Below are 23,435 nucleotides of genomic sequence, written 5' to 3' on the forward strand. Positions count from 1 at the left end.
GGACCCACCCTGTCAGGAGACAAGAAATTAGATGAAAGTATAATGGGCATGGATTCATTTCAGATATTAAAATTACCATTTACTTTTATGATTAGTGTTTCAGTTCCTGCGGCACTATTGTGATCCTCTATCTGTAACCCTCAATCTGATGAATAATAAACTTTTCACTGACTTCTTTTAAGAGGAAGAAAAAGACCATCACAAATAATGGTTGACATAGCAAAATTTTAATTGGCCAATATCTCTCTGGCATTGCCTGTGAACCTCACTTTATACAATTTCATATGCATGTCAGAAATGCTATTATTTATTTTTTGTTGAAGTGGTTAACCATGAATTAATTACAAAAGCAGTATCAGGAGTGGGAGAATAAAATCAACAGCTGCATAAAACTACTCATTCCAACCGGTTGTCGTTAGTCACGCCCATAAACGGTTTCCTAAAAGCAAGACTGCCGGGACTTTCAGACCGAACTGAAGAACATCCTTTCAAACTCCATTATCGTCACAATCTGACTATTACTCCTAACCAAGTTTGGTAAATGTACTGAACTTAAGGGACATTTTTTGCACGGACATGTATTCATTTCAGCACGCAGACGGGGAGGATTTCATACTTTGCATACGGAACAAAATGCATCTAAATCCCCCACCTCAATGACAGTTGACTGGGCGGGGCTGTTTACCGAACACTGAATGGAACACTACAAACGTGCTATGCGTGAACACTTGATCGAACCTCCATTTTGTGATAAGACATGAAACTTCTTCTTTTTTTTTTTTTTTTTTAAACGATCGTTTATTTGCTTAGGAGACCAAGAGTTCACATTGCATTTCTTCATTCCTTGCAGATAATTTTTATTATTATTAGGAAGGAAAAGGCCGTTCCACAAAAAAACCGTGGCACACAGTGGAGGAAATGCGGAAACGCAGTGGGGAGGGGGTGAAGGGGACCAAAATGTTTCACAAGGAGGCTGCTTACAGAATTAGTTTGAACCCAGGTCTTCTGGGGAGGAGGCTGAACCCACACAAACACTGCACTGTACAGATTTACACTGTGTGTACATAATTCACCACCAGGACCTACAAAATGGAGGAGGGGGGGGGCATTGTCAAACTCCCGTACGTAATAGAGCAGGGCCACACGGTGACCCAAGAGGGGAGGCAGTCCATTTTCCCCTCCCCCTCCCACCCTCACAGTTCGGACACCGTTTCCCAGTGTCCTTTCTCTGTCTACACTGGAGTTCAGTATCGCCGCCCTGGTGGCAGACCCAGTGAGCAGCACCCTTTGGGCAATGGTTGCCCAGTCATGATGCTGCGCACTTCTTCTTTTTCTTTTTAACATTTTTGTATAAAATTGTTCTGTTAAAATAAAATCAAAAACTTGGAAATAAAATGAAATCATATATATAAATCTTTTCCTTTTTTTTTGGGGTCCTTTTCTTTTGATTTGTTTTCACTTCTCACTCTTCCTCGCTCTCGTTCTCGGGTTCCAGATCCGAATCCCCGTTCACTTTCGTCTCCTCGTTCATCTCCTCCTCCTCATCCTCCGCCTTCTCTTCCTCCTCTTTGTTCAGCGTCTCGTCCTCCATGCCTTCCTCCTCTTCCCAGTTCTGTAAAAAAGAGAAAATAAGTTCACTAAAGTCTTCCTCTTCTTTCTAAACATCATACGGACCGTATATTGCAGGCTGTGTGCTAGCATCGGATTGGCATTTCGAGCCGGTGATGAACCATGGAAGAAAACTGCGCTCAGTTTTGCTTGGGAATCTGAGAGTAGAATGTGTGTTTTTTCATTCTTTCAAGAGCAAATCTGTAATCTTTTCAAATTTTAAGTCTGTTGTAGAACTTGCTCGAAATTACTAATATTGATCATAACATCGGCATTCAAATGTTCAGTTGAGCACGTTCTGATCACGTGTGATGGCACACCTACAAGGGTTGAGCATAAGACTCGGTTGGTTTTTGACGATCTTCATAACCAAGTATATCCTGGCTATTTCAACAGCAGAGCATGCATGCACGATAAGGGAAAAAGGAAAAAAAAAACAAGTCTTAGTGCTTGCATGTGCAATTTGTACCCAAATTAACAGGTCAAAGCTCGTGTTCACAGGTCTGTATTGTGCAAGAGCAACAACGGCAATTTGCCATTTTCTCGGAGTGCATAAATTTGCATCATCTCCGGGGCTGTGGGTTAAGAGCCTGTGAAATTAGGATAAATGGCTTTGACTGTGTAACTGGCTAATTAACACCCTGGACTAAACGGCCAAGAGCATAATTGGGTTTTTGAAAATAAACACCTGTGGTGTGGAGAAATGCTCGGCTAACGCCAGTCGCACGACACCCCTTTGCACCTTGGGAAATCAAAAGCTCAACTGCATTGGTTTATTACCAGTACTACATCTATAGCCATATCCCTAACCCAGCTACCTGCTTGTATTGCTTTCTCTTTTGCATCTACAATGAATGATAGACTGCTGTTTTAGATGCTGTACATTATTAGATGCAACCTGTAGCCTAGTGGCTAAGGTACATGACTGGGACCTGGAAGGTTGGTGGTACAAGCTTCGGTGTAGCCACAATAAGATCCCTCGAGCAAGGCCCTTAACCCCACATTGCTCCAGAGGGGATTGTCCCCGGGTAGTCTAATCAACTGTAAGTCGCTTTAGATAAAATTGTCGGCTAAATAACTAATTATAGACTCCTACTGTTCGCGGTGAGGCTGTTGACTTGGTGTTAACCTGTATGTGCGCACTAATGTTGATCTCTTCATAAGAGCATCAGCTTAAACACCCTGAATGTACACAGCCATCTGCTCAAAATCACCAGATCAGTTAAAGGGCAAAAAGGGACTGGCTATTTAGTTGGCTCAAACAGAGAATATTTTCATCCACAGGGGAAGGCTTCTCCAGAGCACCCTCACTCTTAATATATTTTAACAGCCATTCAGATTCTAGCCTCATCTTCTGATGTAAAATTAAGGTTTGTAAGCAGAGAAATTAATTTGATTTTGCATCAGCGTCGATCGGCTACCCTCAGGATACACAATGTTAATTTCCCTGCAGAACTATAGTTCTTCAAATTCAAATAATCAGGTTTGAATGAGGCACTTCCTCAGAAATCGTTCGGATGGAAAAAGCGATGTTCGGTGCATGCACTTTTCGATGTTCCCCGCTCAACGCCATTGTGCTAGGCAACCGCTCCAAGTAATCAATGCAGAGTCTTGCAAATTGGGAGTTCTAGTTCATTAGTGTGCATAGATTTTAACCTTTCAAGTAGCAGAGGAAAAAAAAAATAAAAAAAATCACTGCTTATTAGGAAATGTTGTAACAACTGATGACACCCTCCGTTAAACACAGTACCTTGCAGCCGAATGAAGCAGAACACTATTATAGAGCTGTGTAACGTTGGAAGCTTTTATGGGACGTTCTGTGAATGTAACAAGTAGCCCGACGGCAGTACCAGGCCAGAGCAAAAGCTCATTACGCAATTAGTTTACACATCTGCCTCCCTGTGCGAAGGCGGGATTGAAACGCTTCCAACTGGCCCTGAAATTAGTGTGCCGTGTGCTAACGGCGGGCATCCAGGAGCCGATATGTGCTAAACGCTAACAACCTTGTAGCGGAATCCGGGAGGGATTCCATCGGTCAGCATTCATCTCGCTCTTTTGTAATGAGAAATATGCAAAACGGCGTGAAAAAATGCGGCATGCATGTTTTTTTTGTTTACAACCGGAGGCGTGATATTTCTAGCCTGCATTTCTCCTCCAACTTGTCCTCAAGGTGTCACTGTAAATGGGTATACAGTACGCAACTCAATCAATTAAAAGAGCTTGACCAGGATGCAAGAGTCCAGGTTTCAGGGGACTGCCAGCGGAAATGAGTAGGGAAAGCTCCGACCGCAAAGAGACGACTTTAAGCGAGACGGAACAATCCACCGAGCGCTACGATTCGCCGCACCTGCACCTTACGATTACGCCACCAAGACCGGCTGGCATTCGAAACGGCAAGCGGAGCAGAAGCGAAAGTCTGAATTTGATGGGGAATGAGTGGGCAACCCGCTGTCAAAACACAAGAGAGGGCCGAGGCGCTTCTTTTTTTGGCCTGACAGACTCTCTTTTCAGTGCAAATTCACCCATTCAGGAAAAGAGACAATCCAAAAAAATTTTGACAAAGAAAAAAATTTGATTCCAATTCCAACTGCTCGTCAACTCCTACTCAGCACACATTTCATACGTGCACAAAAAAACGATATACAATTCACTAGCTATAGGAGTCTACAAATGACAAAAATAAATGTTTGTGTGTTTGTTTTACGGTTACAACAGAAGCATCGGGTTGTACAGGCAGTCTCTGTAGATGTCACAACACGCATCAAAAGATTCCAGGGTGGCCAACGGAAAAAGTCTGAATGCAAATGAAGTGGCTCTGAACAATGTCACTGTGCGATAATGTGAGTTACACGGTGAAAAGACCTTCGCCAATCTGCAGATGTTCTTGCAATTGCACACTTGAAAAGGAAAACTATTTTCAAGCATGCAATATACTGAATATTGTACAATACTGTACTGAACTTCACGGAGGCTGGTCTCCAACAATGAACCTGCTTGTGATATTTACGCATGACTGATTAGCAAGCATCGGCGCAGCTAGCGCACAGGAACACCAGCCAATAGACAAACAATGCAAGACACTCAGACGGTTTGATATGAGACTGATATGCATACAGCGCAAGCCTACTTTAACCCAAATTGGTTATTTAAAAAAAAGAAAAAAAGAAAAAGAGGACAAACCGTAGCTAAGCCTTCGCTACGAATGGTGTCAAAGTGGAGAGGAACTCGTTGGGAGGTGGAGTTTGTAACCACACAGGAAAATTGCAAGTCGCCCAACAAACGCTGCAAAACACTGAGCCACTTGATCTCCAGTGGAAGAGTTAAAGCCTTTAGTATTTGGCTGTATCATAAACGAAGAGCCCACCAACGCGTGTCAGCATCAGGGTACACACAAAATGTAAGCAGCTTGTAACAAAGGCTTTTCAACCCTCGGCAAACATTCCCGCTGAAGAGAGTGGTCCCTTTGGGATCTATTCCTGGCCTTGATGCCGGCTGAGAATCCGATACGGAAGAACAGATTAATCACACAGCGCAACGTCTGTTTGAATTTCTGAACGGTTCTGAAAATAGGCCTATTAATTCCCTATCTGACACAAATGGCTAAGCTCAGAAGAGGTTTCAGTCGTCGCTAGATGTGGAGAGAGTTATTTTCGATAAGCTTCGCATCTCCCGATACCGGTCTGGGAAACGGTAAAACCAACTGAAATTTAGTACGTTTACTACCAAAAAAAACAAAAACATTCGTTCACCATTCACTGAACTTCTTACATTGCACCCTTACAAAGACTTTGATTCTATTTTTTACTTCAAAAAAAGCCTTTGGGTTCGACTTTACTGTTTATGAATATCATTCCGCCCATTCCACAAATGTCATTACTTTTGTTCAGGCCCAGAACACAACAGACATCTGAATACAGTAGTCCAACCCAGGCTGTCTGTTGAGTGGGCAGGTTGAGGATGGAGGAGACGCATTCGATTGTAACCACGACCTGCATAGTATGTCTTCACAGAACTGCAACGTTCCCGTGTCTAGATACAAAAACTCCTATATTGTCCTCTTGGTGTTGGCAGTATTAAACTACGGCTAGGTAGAACCTCACGGCCACAGTTATGATGAATTCTGGATGGTGTTTGTATAAATATGTACCGTTTGTATACCTGATAAAGCCGTAAAGTGAAGGAGTGCTTGTGAACTTTAATGTGTAAACAGGCATCTAATTTCGCCCTTTCACAGTGACTTACATCAGAGTCCTCGTCGGGAACAGCTTCATCTCCTGAACCATCCTCTTCATCAGAAGACTCTGTGGCAGAGAGGGGGGGTGGGGGGGGGGGGAACAAAACAACAACGCCGTCACTTCCAACCTCCAACGACACTCCCTTCAGATCAACAGGATCTGCTGCTAAAAACTGCAGTGCAGAGCGAGAGAGAGAAGAGAGGGAGAGAACAGGGAGATTACCCTCCTCCACAAGGCCTGCATTCAGGTGCACACATTTGCATATGAAAGCCGGAGGCAGAGCGAGCCATTTGCATTTGAATCCCTCCCGCAAGCCATTTGCATTTGAGAGGAGAATGTACTTGAGCTGGTCTCTGCGGCTGTCGGCAGAGCCCTGAGTGGAGTGTTCTGGAAAACAACCGCGCGTTCTCTCCCTCCCGCTTGCCTCGCGTGGAGTCGCATTCGCGGTCGGCGAGCGGAGGAACGGACCACGTACATGATCTCCGGCGCCTGAGCGGGATTCTCCGGCCCGCCCACCGGCCCCCTGCAGGCGCCATGTCCAAGCGCAGGGCCTCGGTGGTCTTTGACCACTTCTACATCCCCGACAACGCGGAGGAGGTGTGCAGGGCCCGCTGCAAGTACTGCCCCCTGGAGATGAGCTTCAACAGGAAGGCCACGTCCAACCTGCTCAACCACATGAAGGTAGGCCATTTACAACCTCTTCGATTACACGAAGGTAGACCACGTGCAACCTCCTCAAATCACGGGAAGGTAGCCCACTTACAACCCGCTCAATCAAATGAGGTAGGTCACGTGCAACCTGCTCAACCACATGAAGGTAGGCCAACTTACAACCTCCTCAATCACGGGAAGGTAGGCCAACTTACAACCTCCTCAATCACAGGAAGGTAGGCCAACTTACAACCTCCTCAATCACGGGAAGGTAGTCCAACTTACAACCTCCTCAATCACAGGAAGGTAGGCCAACTTAAAACCTCCTCAACATGAAGGTAGGTCAGGTGGCAGCACAATAGAAGTACATTCATTTGGTACACCGAGTTTGTTTTGTCTTAGGAAGCTGAGGTACCAAAGCCTTATTCAGAGATTGAACACTTGCCAATGCAGAATTAATAGGTCAGAACAAATGTATTCTGTATATTATAAATGCTTTCATATCAGAAACTTTTAGTTTATAGCTGCTTGCCAAAATGTCTGAAAGTGGTTACGTTACGGAGTGTGTAATCGACTGCCAAATTATTCTTCCTTTTTCCAGCTGCAGAGTTAACTGAAAACTTGCGCTTTTATTTAGCTTCATTTCTTTTCTTTTTTTTTTTTTACCTCCCCAGAGGAAGCACGCCTCGATCCCCCTGGACCCAATCTCAGGCCTGACCAAGCAGTGGTCCCCCCTGCCCACCTTCACCGTCCCACAGCCCAAGAAGTGGCACAGCACGGACCCCAGCCAGGTGCAGGCAGACCGGGCGCTGGTCAACCTGGTGGCGGGCGAGCAGCTGCCCGTGTCCATCGTGGAGAGCCCCCTGTTCCTGGCCTTCATGGGCGAGACGCAGCCGGCCTACAACGTGCCGAGCCGGGCGCACTTCGTCAACACGCTGCTGTGCCAGCAGTACCGCCGCCTCCACGGCCAGCTGGAGGCGCTGGTGCGGGCGGCGCAGAGCGTGTGCCTGACCGTGGACACCTGGGCGGGCCGCCAGGGCGGCGCCTACATGGCCGTGACCGGTCACCTGATCGTGGACTACGCCGTGCGCTCGGTTCTGTTCTCCTGCAAGCGCGTGCGCGGCCGCCGGACGGGCGACGACATCCTCAACTACTGCGAGAGCGTGCTGGCCGTCTACAACATGCCCGGCAAGATCGCCATCGTGGTCAGCGACAACACGCCGCGCTCCGCCGCCGGGCTGCCGGGGTTCGAGCCGCGCGGCGAGCCGGACGCGTCGGGGCCGGACGCGGGGGCCGGCGGGGTGAAGCTGGAGGCCCGGAGGCCCGGGGGCGAGGAGGAGGAGGAGGGGGAGGAGCGGGGGGAAGAGGGCGGGGCCGCGGGCAGCTCCTGCGCGGCGCGCTACGTGTCCCAGCACGAGCCGTCCTTCGCCCACGCGCTCCAGCTGGTCGTGCGGGACGGGCTCCGGGCCACGCCCCAGCCCACCGCCGGCGTCCTGTGCAAGGTCTGCGCCATGGCGGCCCGTGCCCGGGACTCCACCCCCGCCTCCGCCTCCGCCGCCGACCGGCTGGAGGAGCAGCCCAGGAGCGGGGGCCGCTGGAACGCCCAGCTCAAGCTGGCCAAGAGCGTGCTGGCCGACCAGGAGGAGAGGCCGGGCCTCCTGGAGGAGGCGTCGGGGGCCGGGGGGCTGGCCGGCACGGACAGGGCCGTGCTGGAGGACTTCCTCAACATCCTGAGGCCCTTCGAGGAGATCACCGACCGCATCCAGGGGGAGCGCGTGGTGCCCGCCAGCCTGGTCATCCCCTCCGTCAGGGGCATCCGCAAGCACCTGAGCTCCCCGTCCGAACACAACCACAAGCTGGTGGTGTCGCTCACCATCGCCGCCGACCGCTGGCTAACGTGCTACGAGGAGAAGACGTGCTACCTGCGGGCCACGGCGCTGGACCCGCGCCTGAAGCTGCGCTGGTGCGAGGGCGAGCGGGCGTCCCGGCTGAAGGAGGACCTCCTGGCCCTGGCGCTGGCCTCCGGGGCGGGGCCCCAGGAGCAGGAGGCCGCGGCCCCCGCCCCGGAGCCCCAGCCCCCGCCCAAAAAGAAGTGCCTGTTCCCCTTCTTCGAGGACGAGCCCCAGGACTACGCGCCCAGCCCGCACGCGGAGGAGGTGGAGACGTACCTGCAGGAGCCCTGCATCCCGTACCACCAGGACCCGCTGATCTTCTGGAGGGGGAACCAGCAGCGCTTCCTCCGCCTGGCCCCGCTCGCCCTGCACTACCTCTGCATCCCCGCCGCCCCCGCGCCCGCCCTGCACCCCGACACCTCCCGCCTGTCCGACGCCGACTTCGAGAACCTCATGTTCATCAAGCTCAACAGCGGCCTGCTCTGACCCGGCGCAGGAGCGCGGAGCGCCAGGGCGTTTCTCTTAAAGAAGAGCAACAAATACCCCCCCCCTCCCCCCCCTGTTTCTCCTGTGTAATTTCACATAACCCTTTAAGAGGTTTTACAGGAAACAAGGAAGCGACGTGACTCCTCGCTGGCTGGGGTTGTTGTATTCAAAACAGAAAAACGAAAAAACAAAAAAACAAAAGGGCCTTTCAAGTGAGCCGTGCGTGCTCAGTTGCCTGGTAACATCAGCCTCAATTACGTGCACTGAATCAGGAAGCTTGGATTTGCATACTGAATTTGCATTTTCCAAAGTCTGATGCACCATTTGCATGGAGGCCTTTAATACAGGTGCATAAATTTGGGAAATTTGCAAGGATTTGCCACTTGGACACTTGAGCAGGGGCGACAGTGCTCATCACAGAGACAAAATGGTGGGACAGTGGAAAGACCTGCAGCCTGCCAGTGCAGCATTTGCCCTCAGCACCCCCCCCCCCCCCCTTAGCTTCAGCAAGGCTGCTTTGTAGAGAATACAGAACAGAGGGCAAAGCCACACAGTAATTTGATTGGACTCATCTCATTCCAGCGAATAATCCCGAATTGATCCAAAGCACCGCAGCCGAACGGGCCAGGAACTGCGCTTGCATTTGAATGCCGCGGCGTCGAAACCCAATTTAAAACGAGGTCAGAACTTTGTGCGGAAAGAGTGAACCCCCTGCTGTCGAACTCCAGAGGCGGTTCACACGGTTGTGCAGAAGGCATTGCAAACGCCCTTACCCTCCTCGTAGACCAGCTTGGCTGTGTGGTCCACATCCGTGACTTTGTGGGCACTGTCACCTGCTGCCACCTGGTGGAGACGAAGGGAAGTACACGCTCAGGCAGCGCAAACGCCACAGAAAATGGCCGAACTGACTTTTTTTTCCCACAACTGATTTTCCCTTTATAATTTTGGATTCGATTAGAACCACTGAAGGTTTACATTTAGACCAAAAATGACATTTAGGCCAAATTGCTAGTACATAAAAAAAATGCTAGAGTGTTTCTCATTAACATTTCCTAGGGACATAAATGTACATTATATAAATTATTGTCTATACCGTTCTGTACTGCGGGGTTTTGTCAGAGTCACCCACCTGTGTCATCAGCAGGTACAGCTTGCCGTGAAGCCTGGTTAGCTTGTGTAGCATCTTGACTCTCCCCTCGATCATGTGGTACAGCACCCCCAGCTGCGACACCAGGTCTGGCAGCTGCAACAGGAAATGGCAGTCAGGCGTACGCATCATCAGCCACGGCAGGGGCACGGCTTCTGCACGTGCGCGCGACCCCGCAGACGGACAGGTTGAACGCTACGCCGAATAAACCGCTGGGCAGGAAGTGAGCGTGGGGCGTGTTGAGGACCGGCCAGAAGGCTCGCTACGGTCCCAGAAGCCCCGGAAATGGGGAAACGTACGAGCCAGGCAAGATTCATGAACTTACCGGTCTGAAGCAGCCATGGAAACTCGGTAACAATAAAAAATGGTTTCTTTTACATTTACCAGACTTGCAACAGTTGTGTGTGTCCTGACTGAAGATGGATCAGTTTGTGCCGCCTGTGTAGTGCTCTTTGCTAATCGGTTTTCCCCCAAGGAGCACACGTGGCTCCTAAGTTGAAAACTTTTAAGAGCACACTAATGCATCACAATTAGTAGACGGGGCTCCAAAATAATTTTTTACAGCTTGCACACATCAATTTTTCAAGAGCAAATGCTCCCAAAATGGAAGCACCACAGAGCCCTGCTGTGTGCTTTGGTCTCTGCACTACAGCCATAAATCTAACGCAAACAGGGCTGGGTGTGGGTGAAGGTTTCTATATCATTTTATTTTTTTAGCTCAGCACCAAGACATTACATCCTTCTTATAACGGTAAACCATGATTAGTAAAGTAGTTGAATCGCGTGCTAGGCTAAAACATAACTTGCACCCACACCTGCCCGATTGGGATAAGATTGGACGCTCCCGTCTGAAACTGATCTTTAGTCCATCTCAGGGGTGCCGCACTCCAGTCCAGGAGTGACCTAGTGTCCGCTTTTTTTCCCCCCCAGTGTGTTTTAGCAAAAAGGACTTAATTAAGTCATTGCTAGTTTTGGGTGCATTTCAGCACAAGTGCTTCCACTTCAGTCATTAATTGGCCAAGGAGTCCACACACCTTGTGCTGAAGGCCTTAATTGGCTGCTGATTGAAAAGAAACCACAAATACCTGCAGACCCTGTCCCTCGAAACACCCCTGATCTGTCTGTATGGCGGGCAGGACATAACGCATGGGGAATGGACCTTACTATAGCTCTACCCAGCAGACTAGCAGCATCTGCAGGTACATTCCCTGGCAGGGAACAGGATGCCTAGTGCAGATCATGTTTACGTCCAGTCTCTCAAACACTTCAGCTACACCTCATTTAGCACCGGCAGGTTATTGGTTTTGAGCCGTGGAGCCGTGCCCTGCTTAAGAACCAGCCCTGAGGGAAACGCAGACGTGTAGGTGCGTCTGAGGAGCAGGGGTTTATGGGAGAAGAACACTGCCACAGGGCAGAATACACAGCCATGAACTGCTCTGCTTTCAGAGAGGCCACTCTGGGGGAGAACAGCCACGCGTCCCAGTTACCTAGTGTAGGAACCGCGCCGACTATCAAGAGGGTTCACACAGACACACGCAGACCATGCACACACGCACACACACGCACGCACGCACGCGCACGCACACGCACGCACACACCATCAAGTGGGTTCTCACACAGACAGACCATATACACGCACACGCACACACAGACCATGCACACACATGCACCACACACCATCAAGTGGGTTCTCACACAGACAGACCATATACACACACGCCACACACACATATACACAGAAACACACCATGCACACACACACCACACACCATCAAGTGGGTTCTCACACAGACAGACCATACACACACACACACCAGACACGCATATATACACAGAAACACACCATGCGCGCAGCGCACACACACACCATCAAGTGGGTTCTCACACAGACACACACACACACTACTCACAGTAGACAGATAGGAGGTGTGCTGCAGAAGGACTGCTTTGAGCCAGCGAACCAGCAGCACCGCCCTGTGGAGGAAGAGAGAGAGAGAGAGGGGGAGGATTCAGAGCAGGGTTACAGCACACAGCCGGCTCAGGTCACAACGCGAGCGGCTCTCTGGCACTCACGTGTAGGGATGTCCCTGGATCCGCCGGGTGAGCTGAGAGAGAGAGGGCAGAGGAGTGTCAGGGTGAATGTGTGCGCAGAGTGCGGTCTGATCGCGGCACGTTTTATTTATATATGGCTTTCCATACAGTGAGCTCAAAGTGGCAGTGCTTTATAAAACGGCAGGTCAAAATGGTAATTCAGACAAAACGGTGTCGTACAAACATTGTAAAGCCGTGAAAACAAGGGCAAATTACCCACGCCCTGTCATACCCCCCCCCCAAATGTCCTTCAATGAAAAACTCAAAGCAGCCAATCATCAGCCATCCTGCTGAGGTGTGCTCACCTCCTCCACCAATGGTAAGACGGCAGGGAGAGGTAACCAGGCAACAGTCTTCTTAATCAACACCTCCTTCCGGGTTTGGAAAACTTTCTGTAGAGCACAGGGGGGGAAATGATTGTTGTCCTTTAGAAATCTTGAAAATTCCGGAAAATAACTAAACAAAATGTATAGTTTCAACCGGAAAGGGAAGGGGGGTGACGGGACCTTGTGATCTGCATTGTCCACAAACCAATGTTTAGATTGTAATGACGGGCGCCTAGACTGGATTTGCCAGTTCCCGAAAAATAAACATTAGCATTGCTTCCCAAGAGTCTTATGCCTAATTCTAAGTCAACTAATGACAAGACCACTGCATTAATAGACCAGCTGACCTGGCCATTTGCTCTGAGTGACCAGTCTGCAGAATTTTGTCTGAAATTCAATCTTCCATTCCTCTGTTCCATAGGCCACATTAAATTTGGGTCGGGAATGGTACCCCTCCACATCTACATCTCTCTCCGCACCCCAGACTTCAGTCTCACCAGTGCGTAACACACACACAGACACACACAGACACACACAGACACACACAGACACACACAGACACACACAGACACACACAGACACACACAGACACACACAGACACACACAGACAGTTTCACTGATAGAATAAAGGTGACCAAAGTGGAGACCCTCAGGAGACGTCGTGCTGTATGAGACAGGTGGGCAGCGATGTGAGGCAGTCATTTTTCACTAACATATGTGGAACAGCTTGCCAAGTCACGTAGGAGAAACCGTCTCAACGTTTGAGCGTTAGATGCTCTCTACTAAAGTAAAATGAGGCTAGATGAACTATGACCCGTTATTAACTATCATTTTACTTTCTAGGAGTGATGAAATATTTTACGGTTATCTAAGGTTAATTACTAACAGAAACGGAACATTTCACAGAAGGAGTGCATGAGAAGATCTGGAAGCGAATAATTATTCAGCAATTAGCCGAAATTAAATGATTCATTTGCTTAGCAGGTGCCTTTTTCCCCCAGCAAGACGGCTTACATTTTATATTATATATATATATATATATTTTAAACAATCTGTCCATTTCCACAGCTGGTTAAGCACCTTTCCGCACAGGTACAAAGGCTGTGCCTCCCCCCCACCGTCCCCTCTGGACTTGAACTGGCAGCAGCTCTATAAGAGCCCCGGGGATTCCCCCTCACTCACATTCAGGATGTGGCTGTCCTTGCTCTCCAAGCCCTGCACCAGGAGCACCGCGTAGCTGTCTGTCTGCAGGGCCAGCCCCCCCTTCTGCGCCTCCTTCCGGCTGGGCAGGGTGGACAGGTCAATCTCCCCCAGTCTCTCCGCGATGGACATCTGGGGGGGGGGAGGGAAGGGTGGTGAGCCCCGAAAAATCCACAATCTCAAGAGCAGGGGATGAAAACTCCAGTCTACACATTCTACAATTAACAATGTCCCTGCTTATCCAGGGTGACTTATAGAAGTAACCCAGAATCAGGAGTGAACATTCAACATCGGGAGGGTCAAAGATTACCATCCCAGTACCCTGACACAAACATGAAGTGCAGAGACAATAAACAGACTGCAGAGCATACAGGTATGTTTCGTACAGGGCTGTCCAACCCTGCTCCTGGAGATCTACCATCCTGTTTTGTTCTTGTCCCCCCCCCCCCACCCCCATTTCAATCCTAATTTGGCACACCGAATTCTACCAACTGGCAGCTCAACGAGATCTCTAGCTGTTGATTGAGGTGTGCTTTTGTTAGGGTTGGAGTGAAAACCTACAGGACGGTAGATCTCCAGGAACAGGGTTGGGCAACCCTGCTCTAGCCGTTTAATGAAGTGTGCTTTGTTGGGGTTGGAGTGAAAACCTACAGGCAGCTCCATCTCCATGAATAGAGTTGGGCAACCCTGGCTCAGTACAGAACAAAAGCCAAATGCTGCATCCAACTTAATTGGCAGCGGTAGGACGGCATCGTAGCATCATGAGACATGATGGGGGTATTGGCGAAGCGCTCGTACCTCTTTGGCGCCGGCGTCCGGTTTCCGCTTTTGGGACTCGGCTGGGCCCGGTCGCAGGGGGGCACAGTGCCCGGGGAGGCCCGGGGCGAGCACCTTCACGCTGGCGTTGACCACGGGGGTCTTCACCTGCGACGGAAAGCAGAGATTTTAGGCCAACGTCACTTCAGTACTTCATCACCGTGCCTCCATTAATGTGCAAAAACGAGCTCTAGGGGTAATGTAACGACAGAGCTCCCCCTGCTGGTGAGGTGAGTTTGCTCTTCCCCGGCAGTTCGTGGCTGCTCCTTCACCGTTGCTACGGTTTATGTTACCTTGGAAACCGCCGTGTCCATGGACAAGGCGAGTGTGGTCTGGACGTCCCGCACCAAGCAGACGTGTCGTTCCGCCGTGTTCACCGGCTGATGGAAGACGGAGGACACCATTAGTAACCAGTAAATAAAAAGGCTTATCGCTACCTTTAGCTCTCCGCTCCCAGGACATGAATAAGCTTCTCTGAGGAAAATACATGTCATTCAAAAAAGGGAAATAAAACGTAAACATTCCCTAATGCTATTTTCAGACGTTAACAGAGCAAATTCATACAAGCTAATAGAACAATAAAGAGTGATTATTATTATTACAACTACCGTTATGATTATACTACCATTAACCCCTCAGTTAAACGGGCACATAAGCCCTGGAAAAGAACAAATACGTGTGTCATTCCAATATAGCAAGCTGAAATGGAAAAATCAATGTGTACTAACATTTAAAAAAAACTTCAGTAATACAACAAACCGGTTTAAACCAGCACAAGACACCCCGCCCCCGCCCCGCCCCAGAGCAGGCACTGCCCCCCTGTCCCTTTACCCACTCACCACTCTCTCCATGACAGGCTGCAGGTGGTTACCATAGGCCAGGATCAGCCCCTGCTTTTCTGCCCCAAGGGCAACAGCCAGCAGGGGTACAGGCACCGGGGTGTCCCCCTCGCCCCCTTTACCCCCCACCCCGGACACCTGCACCGAGCAGGTCGGGGAGAGGGGCTTCTTACAGGGCCTGAGAGAGAGACAGGGGGATGAGATTAATGAGAGGCACAAAACAAGATGGAGGACAGAGAACAGAACTACAACTGCCTCTCGCTGCAGGTATCCAGAGCACCTCTCTGCTACAGACATACTGAATCTTTTTTTGTTTGTTTTTACATTATAATAACTGCTACAATGGCATGTATAGGCTTATTCCTCCTTTACTCATTAATCATACTGGATGTGGTAGCAAACAACCAAACATCACAGACCATTAAGCTGTCGACCTTTCTGCGAACTAGCTACGTCATTAGCAGCCAATAGATATTAGTGAAGTTTTTTTTTTTTTTACCAGAAGCATTTTACATGGCTTGGTTGTTTACTACCACATGAGGTATGAATAAAGACAAAAGGTATGAAAGTTAATCTATGCGCCCCGTGGCAGCAGGTACTCATTAGGCTTTAAAAACCTGTGGTTCGATACATTGCGCATCCCTGCCTCCCAGCTGCAGAGACAGCCCTGAACACACTCACCCGTTCAGAAAGTGCTCGAAGAGATGCAGCTGCCCATCCTTGCACACCACCGCCAGCCTCACCGCCTGAGGGAACCACAGAAGAAGAGTCAGCGAAGCACTGCTCAACAGCAGGGGCCAGAGGGAGGCCCCGTGAACAGGAGGACCTTTCCGTATGCTTTCAATCACGGGCTTTGATCCAATCGCAATGCCCAGCCTTCGGCAATGCTGCACTACGATTGGTTCAAAACAGTGAGTCGCCGATTAGAGCTCCACCCACAAAGCCTCACAGCCAAATCACTTGTGAATGGACACACAAACTGACAAGTGACAACAGGCAATAACAAGTGAAAGAACTTCAAGTGAACTGACAAGTGCACATAGACCTACAGAGCATCACACACAGAGACAGAGACAGAGACAGAGACAGAGACAGAGACAGAGACAGAGACAGAGACAGAGACAGAGACAGAGACAGAGACAGAGAGAGACAGACAGACAGACAGACAGACAGACAGACAGACAGACAGACAGACAGACAGGACAGACAGGACAGACAGGACAGACAGACAGGACAGAGACAGGACAGACAGAGCAGGAAGAGGTGCGTTGTCCGGCGCGGTTCCGTACCTCATCCTTGCTGTCGGAGGAGATGAGGTCGAGGTGCTGTGGCTCGTCCGTCAGGGTGAAGGACACCACCGAGTTCTTATCCTTCCCGTCCGACCGCACCTGCCTGTGAGGGACAGACACACGGACGGGCAGGGTCAGCGCAGAGCCTGTCTCAGAGCGCCAACGCCAGAGCAGGGAACGAGCAGCTTCTCTAGCACCAGCCTGGCAGAAACCCTGCCAGAGCAGGGAACGAGCAGCTTCTCTAGCACCAACATGGCAGAAACCCTTCTCTGCAGAAAGACTTTGTGGTTCCTATACTTTTAAATATCGAGACCCCCAAATTAGACATTTAGTAACTCTCAGGGCCTTGTCAAATCCTGGCATAGCATAGTAGATTACAGCCTCATACAACAACCCACATGACTACATACAGGACCCATTTTGGTCACTTTTGCTTTGTTGTTTGTTTGTTTATTTGTTAGTTAAAATAATAATTAATTATTTATTATTATTATTAGGCCCTGGTCCTTATCTTTGTTGTACGGGTAGCAATTGAAATTGTACTTCCCTCTAGGGTCTTTCAGCGCACTTAGCCCTGGTTATGGGTATGCACTTTGTTCTACGTTCTACGTCGCTCTGGATAAGAGCGTCTGCCAAATGCCAATTATGTAATGTAATGTAATCTCATAGAATCCCGGTAGCCATTTTGGGTCCTGACCCACAGTTTCAGAAACACCGCTCTAATGGAAAGGAGGGTGGAAAGCAATGGCAGTCGCAGGACAGAACGGTATTATACCCAAACATCCCAGTACTGTTCCGTGAGGAATATGACCTGGATTAAAGGCATTGCTTTCTGACCTCAATGTACAGGGTCGAAAATGCTGCCTCAACACACAACACGACCTGGGCCCTGCCCAGACCAATACCCTCCATGTTAACTGGAACGCACTGATCATGTTACTTCTGTGTCCATGACAAGGATGCTTAACTGGCTTTGCAACGTGAAAGGTAGGACAGGAGAACCATATTTACTTTCACTTGAAGGCAAGGACGCAATTCAATTCAGATCTCATTTCAACTTTTGGGAGGACAAACAGGAAATTCTTTTTAATAGTACCACACAACACAGCATGATAACATTTGAAGCGGGGCATTTAATGCTTTCCAAAAGTTGGGGAGGAGCACATCCCCCCCCCTGACACCCTCAGCATCTTATGCCCTTGCTTGGAAGTCAGCTGGGTAAAAGTGCTCTGGAACAGAAGGGTAATAATTCACACTTTCAGTGAAAGTGAGGACACCTGAGGGAGGAACAGAGCCGCGTGCGGGACGGCGAGCGTACGCACCACACGCTGAGGAGTCGATCGTGAGCCGCCCCGGACAGGAAGTACAGCCCGTCGCTGTCCGGCGGGCGTGTCGTGGCGAAACACAGCGTTGTCACTGCCGTGGAGTGACCTGTGAACCGCTGCGCGACAGAGGGGGAGAGAGAGGACAAGTTACAGGACTGGGTCGCTTTTAACAGGCAGAGAACGACAATACATTCAACACAGAGCATCAAGGGAGATGAAGTCCAGAGTCTGCAACTTTCCCACAAAACAGCCTAGGTACAAACAGCAAATTTAATTATCCCCAAAAAAACAAAAACAAAAAATGACTTCACAGAACAGGTCTGAAATTTAATCAAAATGGCTGCCACAGCTTTCAAGCCTGTCGGCAGAGGGTCACAGAAGGGAAGCAACATTTTGATAACCGAATTATGAGCAACTACAGGCTAGAATGAGGGAAAGTTTGACCCAAAAAAATAAAAGTTTTGGACTAAAAATATCCTGAAAGAGCCTGAGCATTACACATTTCTAATTAACCTTAAGGTACACGAGAGGACAGATATGACATATTAAATCGGGCGTTGTCCACAGTCTAATATTCTTCACTCACCCGGTACACCTCCTTGGTCTCAAGGTCCCACATCTTGATGGTCTGCCCTGCGGAGAGGAGCAGGCGCCCGTCCGGACTCACACAGAGGCTGGTTACTGGCCCGCGGTCTGCCTTCCACTTACTGCGCCACACACACACACACACACACACACACACACACACACACACACACACACACACACACACACACACACACACACACACACACACAGTCAGTAACATACACAGAGCAGCTTGAAATCAATTCCTCCTCTTCCCCTGCCGATTGGTTTGCATTAAATGACTCATCCTGGCATCGCTCTATTCCTTGGAATTTTATAGAGCAGGGTGTTAAGAGACTTTTCCCATTATTACCACATATCAAACTCAGGAACCGGACATGAACTAACCCATTAGGCGAATTAAAACTAAGCAAATTAAGCAAAGAACAATGGACTAGGCAGCGTATAGTCAATATTACGTGATGAAATCAGAAAGGGGATCAAAGGTGATCAAACAGTCATAAAAAGCAGTAGACAGTATGGAACAGGAGGCCGGGTAAGAGATAGTGCCCTCCGAGAGACACTACCAGCAAAGACACGAAATGGTGCCTCACACACACTCACCAGCGCGTCTTCCCAGTCTGCAGGTCCCACTCTACGATGTGCGTGTCTTCAGATCCGCTGTACAGCAGCGCCTCTGTGGGGTGCCACCTCACACTGTGCACCTCCCCACTGTGTCCCCCGTCCTGCAAGAGAGCGGTCCCCGTCGATCAGTGACACCTCAACATCAACGTTCTGCCACCGTACATCAGCTCAAGGACGAGCAACCCGGCGAACACAAAACGTTCTCTCAATGTCATCGCCATGTAGTGGCAAAAAGGCCGGTGCTTTAATTCACTGGCCAGAGTAGCAGGGTCACCATGCAGTGCTGTTACGGAGAATACTCTTATACAGAATACACCTTCAGACACTGCCCACATATTATGATAGAACTACTAGAGGTCAAAAGATGGCTGGGTCCCAACTCAAACCCCATATCTGGTATCATTTTCAGTCAGCCTCCAAAATCAATAGTGCTGCGGTGTTTCCCATACGGAGTAGCGTGGAGGTATGGTCTCCGTCTGGCAACAGTAAGGTTGCCGGTTCGAACCCCCGATCGGCATGTAGGAATGCTGACATTGGGTCCCTAAACTCAAAAATAACCCTGCTGGACCCGTGAGCAAGGCCCTTAATCCCAAAACTGCTCCTGGGACTCCAGCTGCAAGCGTTCTCTCTGGCATTTCTCCCAGGGCAGGGGTCAGAGACTCTGGTCCTGGAGAGCCGGGTGCTGCTTTTTGTTTTCAACTTAAAATTTGACAGCCCAATCAGACCCAGGAAACAAGGTGAGGTAACTGTGCGAATCAACTGCTTTCATCGATCAATTAAGTGCTGAGTAACAACGAAAGCCAGCACACCCTCTGGGTGGCTCTCCAGGCCAAGGGTTTCTGACCCCTCCTGTCAGGGCACACTGCCCACTGGCCATGCCCTGGTTAAATGACAGATTCGGGGGCTTGGGGGGGCTCACCAGGGTGCTGTGCAGCGCCCCTTTCACTGTGCTGTAGATGATGACGGTGCCCGCGGCCGTGCCCAGTGCCAGCAGGTCGGGCTTCTCCACCCCCGGCACCGCCTCCGATTTCCTCCTCTTCCTCTGAGGGCCCTCCTGAAACAGACAGAGAGACGGATCATTACATTCAACATTCATATAGACCACAATAACACTCAGGGCGCTTTAGAGTGATGAGGGCGAAAATGGAAAATGGTTGGCATTGATATAGCGCCTTTATCGCGCTGTACAATTGATGCTTCTCATTCACCCGTGTATACACACACACACACACACACACACACACACACACACACACACACAGCAATTGTCTGCCATGCAAGGCACCAAGTAGCTCGTCAGGAGCATTTGGGGGGTTGGGTGTCTTGCTCAGGGACACTTGGACACACCCCGGGTCAATGTCGCCCTAGTACACTCGCCTCAACCGCTACCAATTTGCAGCTCCCACCTGGGTGATGTATGGCCGCCATTTTGTGCCAGAATGCACACCACACACCAGATGAGGTGGAGGGGGAGAGAACAATGTTTTGCCACTTGAATCAGGGGATGATTAGGTGGCAGGTATAAAGACCTGTAGGGAATTTCAGGACAGCGGGGAATACCGTACTCTTTGTGAAGAGTGCGATGGGATCTTTAATGTCGACAGCAAGACAGGACCTTGGTTTAACGTCTCATCCGAAAGACAGTGGCTCCTACAGCACAGTGTTGGGGTATTGGGAGGTACCCAATACCTCAAATTTCCCTCGGGATGAATAAAGTATCTATCTATCGATCTAGGTAATTTGAACAGGGGGAAGAACCCCCCCTACTGGCCCAACAATGCTTCTACATCTTCCAAGACTCACAGCAAGTTTTTCCACGAGGTCTGGAAGTATCCAGGTATCGGTGTGGGTTAAACAGGAACCTTAACAGGTCCACAGGTTACTCTACAGGGTCCAAGTTTCTATCTATGTGGTCACTTCTGTCACTTGGAACAGCACTACCCGGTAGGATGTTCAGCACACTTGTAGCTGCTTGTGCACTCCGCCTGTTGTATTTCGTTCAGAGTTCGTTCATAAGAGTGTCTGCTAAATGACAAATGTCATTTACCACTTGCTTCTGACACCAACACCTCCCCCGCAACAGATGAACAACTGATTGCACCTTCAACTCCAAGACAACACAGACAATATTGTTTATATTAATATATTAATTTCCCAAATATCATGAACTCATATATATATTTTTTAGCACATACTTTATTCATATTCTTGATGGCATAAACAAATAGAGCAACAATCCTGGTGACAAATGACAATCCACAGAAATCATAACAACTGGTGTACAGGACTATATTCTGATTGTAGTGAAGTTTTAGGACGTCAAAGAATTGCATGTGAAATTGCGAATGCCCAAACTTCCTCATGTTTACATGTGCTCTTTCGTCCATAATTACACTAAAGATTAACAGGTCATTATATTTATACCAGGTAATCTTTATAATGTATATGATGAATGTATAATTAAAAAAATTATATGCAGCACATCGGCCCACCTACATCCAACCATGGAGGAGAAAGGTGAATGATACACCCTGAGCATATTCTGCAATTATGATATTTTCAGGATGATCCCGTTTAGAACGCTACTCACATTCATATCTTCTGTCACTGACCACGTCACGCAACTAAACTGCATTAAACTGGTCTCCTGTACGTTAGAAACGTGCAGCGCAAGCACATGCCGTCAATGTGTTGCTCTACACCAGAGGTCTAAAACGTGTTGACACGGAGCGCCCTGTGACTGTAGGTTCATTAAAACCAATTAATGCTGCCTTAATTGGTTACACTTACTCACCTAGCCATACGCATTTAACTGCATTGGGCACAGAATATAAGCAGTTGTTAGTTAAATAAATTTTATGGAGACGGCCCTCCGCGGCACAGTTTAAGACCACTGGCACTACACAATCTCAGTTTTTCCCGGATATGTAAACATTTGTTGAGCGGAGTGATCAAGTTTTTGACGAGGGCGCCAGAACAAGATTAAACGAGGAGATTCATGTCAATTTAGAGTTCAGGTCATTTTTTATATTGCCCCCACATGTTGGCACTATTCGAAAAACAAGTGGACCGGCATCGCTCAGCAACTGGGCTACTGCTACCAACTTAGATAGCAGAAAGCGGACTTCGTACATACAAAAAACATGAGCAAAGTGATCGTGGTGATGTCACTTGAACTTAGCTAAGCAAATTAGCCGTAAAGGCAATTTTTAGCTAACTAGCGAAATGGACAAGTCTGGAGCCATCACTCTCCCCAGTTAGCTAGTTTACGGAGAAGTATAGGACCAGGTAAGCTAACTTGTTTGCTCGCTAAACTGGCTAAATAAACATATAGGACAAAATAATTATAAAATCAGTGCATACTTTTAAAATCAGAAATGTATGCAATGGCTTGCATGTTGCTACCGCTAGCAGTTGGTGCGTAGAAAGTTACAGGTTGCGTGTCACTTAGATCGCAGATTTTCACATTTTAGGTGCAATATCTTTAACAGACTGACACCAGACTTCCACTTATGATGGGAAAGCTCACAAAAAATACAATAAATATCTCAATGAGCAATAGAAAAACACACACGTTATTCGCCCATGGGACGGCCATGTGCGGAACGCAACATGTGCTGGCGCAGGCAGCATCGTTGCAAACCACTGCTAGCTTGCTGGATAATTCCCAAACTACGCAGAATATAAAAATATTAAATACGGTTCATATTCCGACATTGTTCATAATTAACGACTGAAACAACGTCCAACTAACACGACATACGAGTGAGTGGATTTCACTAACTTGGTTAGCATCAATTTAGCGACACGGGTTGACTAGGCCCTCCCTATTGAACCAACATTGAAAATGCGTCCCCCCCACATACCTTGGCCGTCCGGCATGGTCCCCAAGCTATACAGGTACAAGTGGCACTCAGATGGGCTGAAGGTACATATTCCTGGTGCAGTGTTTTACTGTCCGTATCCCAGATTCGCAGCCTTCCGTCCTGTGCGCACAGAGCCAGATACTGACGTGATTTTGGCGAGAAAGCGCAGGGTAATACCAGCGAAGAGCTGCCTCCGTCAGCCGCCATTTCTGTAGCTCTGCGTCTGCGTGTTCGAATTGCTGGAAATCCAAGGCCAGGAAACACGTGTTACCGGTCACGGAGCATGCGCGTTTACGCTTTCGCCTTCATGGCTTCTCATTCGACACTGTCACACTGAAGGGGGCCTGGCTGGAATCGTAATGAGCTCGTTTAGGGACACTCTCCCACGGTCTATGGGCGTGTTCTCATAGAAATAAGGCGAGATCAGGGACATTATGGGCGGAGTTAACAT

The 23,435-nt window shown here is 48.9% G+C and overlaps 1 protein-coding gene across 1 annotated transcript; it reads right to left on the bottom strand.

Annotated features, from left to right (window-relative positions):
- Window positions 1–208: 208 nt before the first annotated feature.
- On the bottom strand, window positions 209–23,320 carry wdr43 (WD repeat domain 43). Its single transcript, XM_061249677.1, has 18 exons — window positions 22,985–23,320; window positions 20,038–20,172; window positions 19,098–19,219; window positions 18,493–18,613; window positions 17,904–18,022; window positions 16,582–16,684; window positions 15,974–16,038; window positions 15,293–15,470; window positions 14,747–14,833; window positions 14,436–14,561; window positions 13,620–13,769; window positions 12,416–12,502; window positions 12,093–12,124; window positions 11,930–11,993; window positions 10,002–10,115; window positions 9,646–9,715; window positions 5,851–5,909; window positions 209–1,612 (listed from the first exon to the last, which is right to left on the bottom strand). Exons 1-18 carry the CDS (start codon window positions 23,189–23,191, stop codon window positions 1,463–1,465), a joined length of 1,989 nt encoding a protein of 662 aa, XP_061105661.1. The 5' UTR covers window positions 23,192–23,320; the 3' UTR covers window positions 209–1,462.
- Between the last annotated feature and the right edge of the window lie 115 nt (window positions 23,321–23,435).

This window comes from Conger conger, chromosome 1 (genome assembly GCF_963514075.1).
Source record: "Conger conger chromosome 1, fConCon1.1, whole genome shotgun sequence".
Lineage (NCBI taxonomy): Eukaryota > Metazoa > Chordata > Actinopteri > Anguilliformes > Congridae > Conger > Conger conger.

What these genes read in the sequence shown, in the direction of transcription:
- wdr43 (XM_061249677.1), bottom strand. Translation starts at nt 23,191, where the DNA reads ATGGCGGCTGACGGAGGCAGCTCTTCGCTGGTATTACCCTGCGCTTTC. An exon ending in GGGCGCTGCACAGCACCCTG is followed by an intron (nt 19,220 to 20,037) that starts GTGAGCCCCCCC and finishes GCTCTCTTGCAG; the next exon opens with GACGGGGGACACAGTGGGGA. An exon ending in ATCCAGGGACATCCCTACAC is followed by an intron (nt 11,994 to 12,092) that starts GTGAGTGCCAGA and finishes CTTCCTCCACAG; the next exon opens with GGCGGTGCTGCTGGTTCGCT.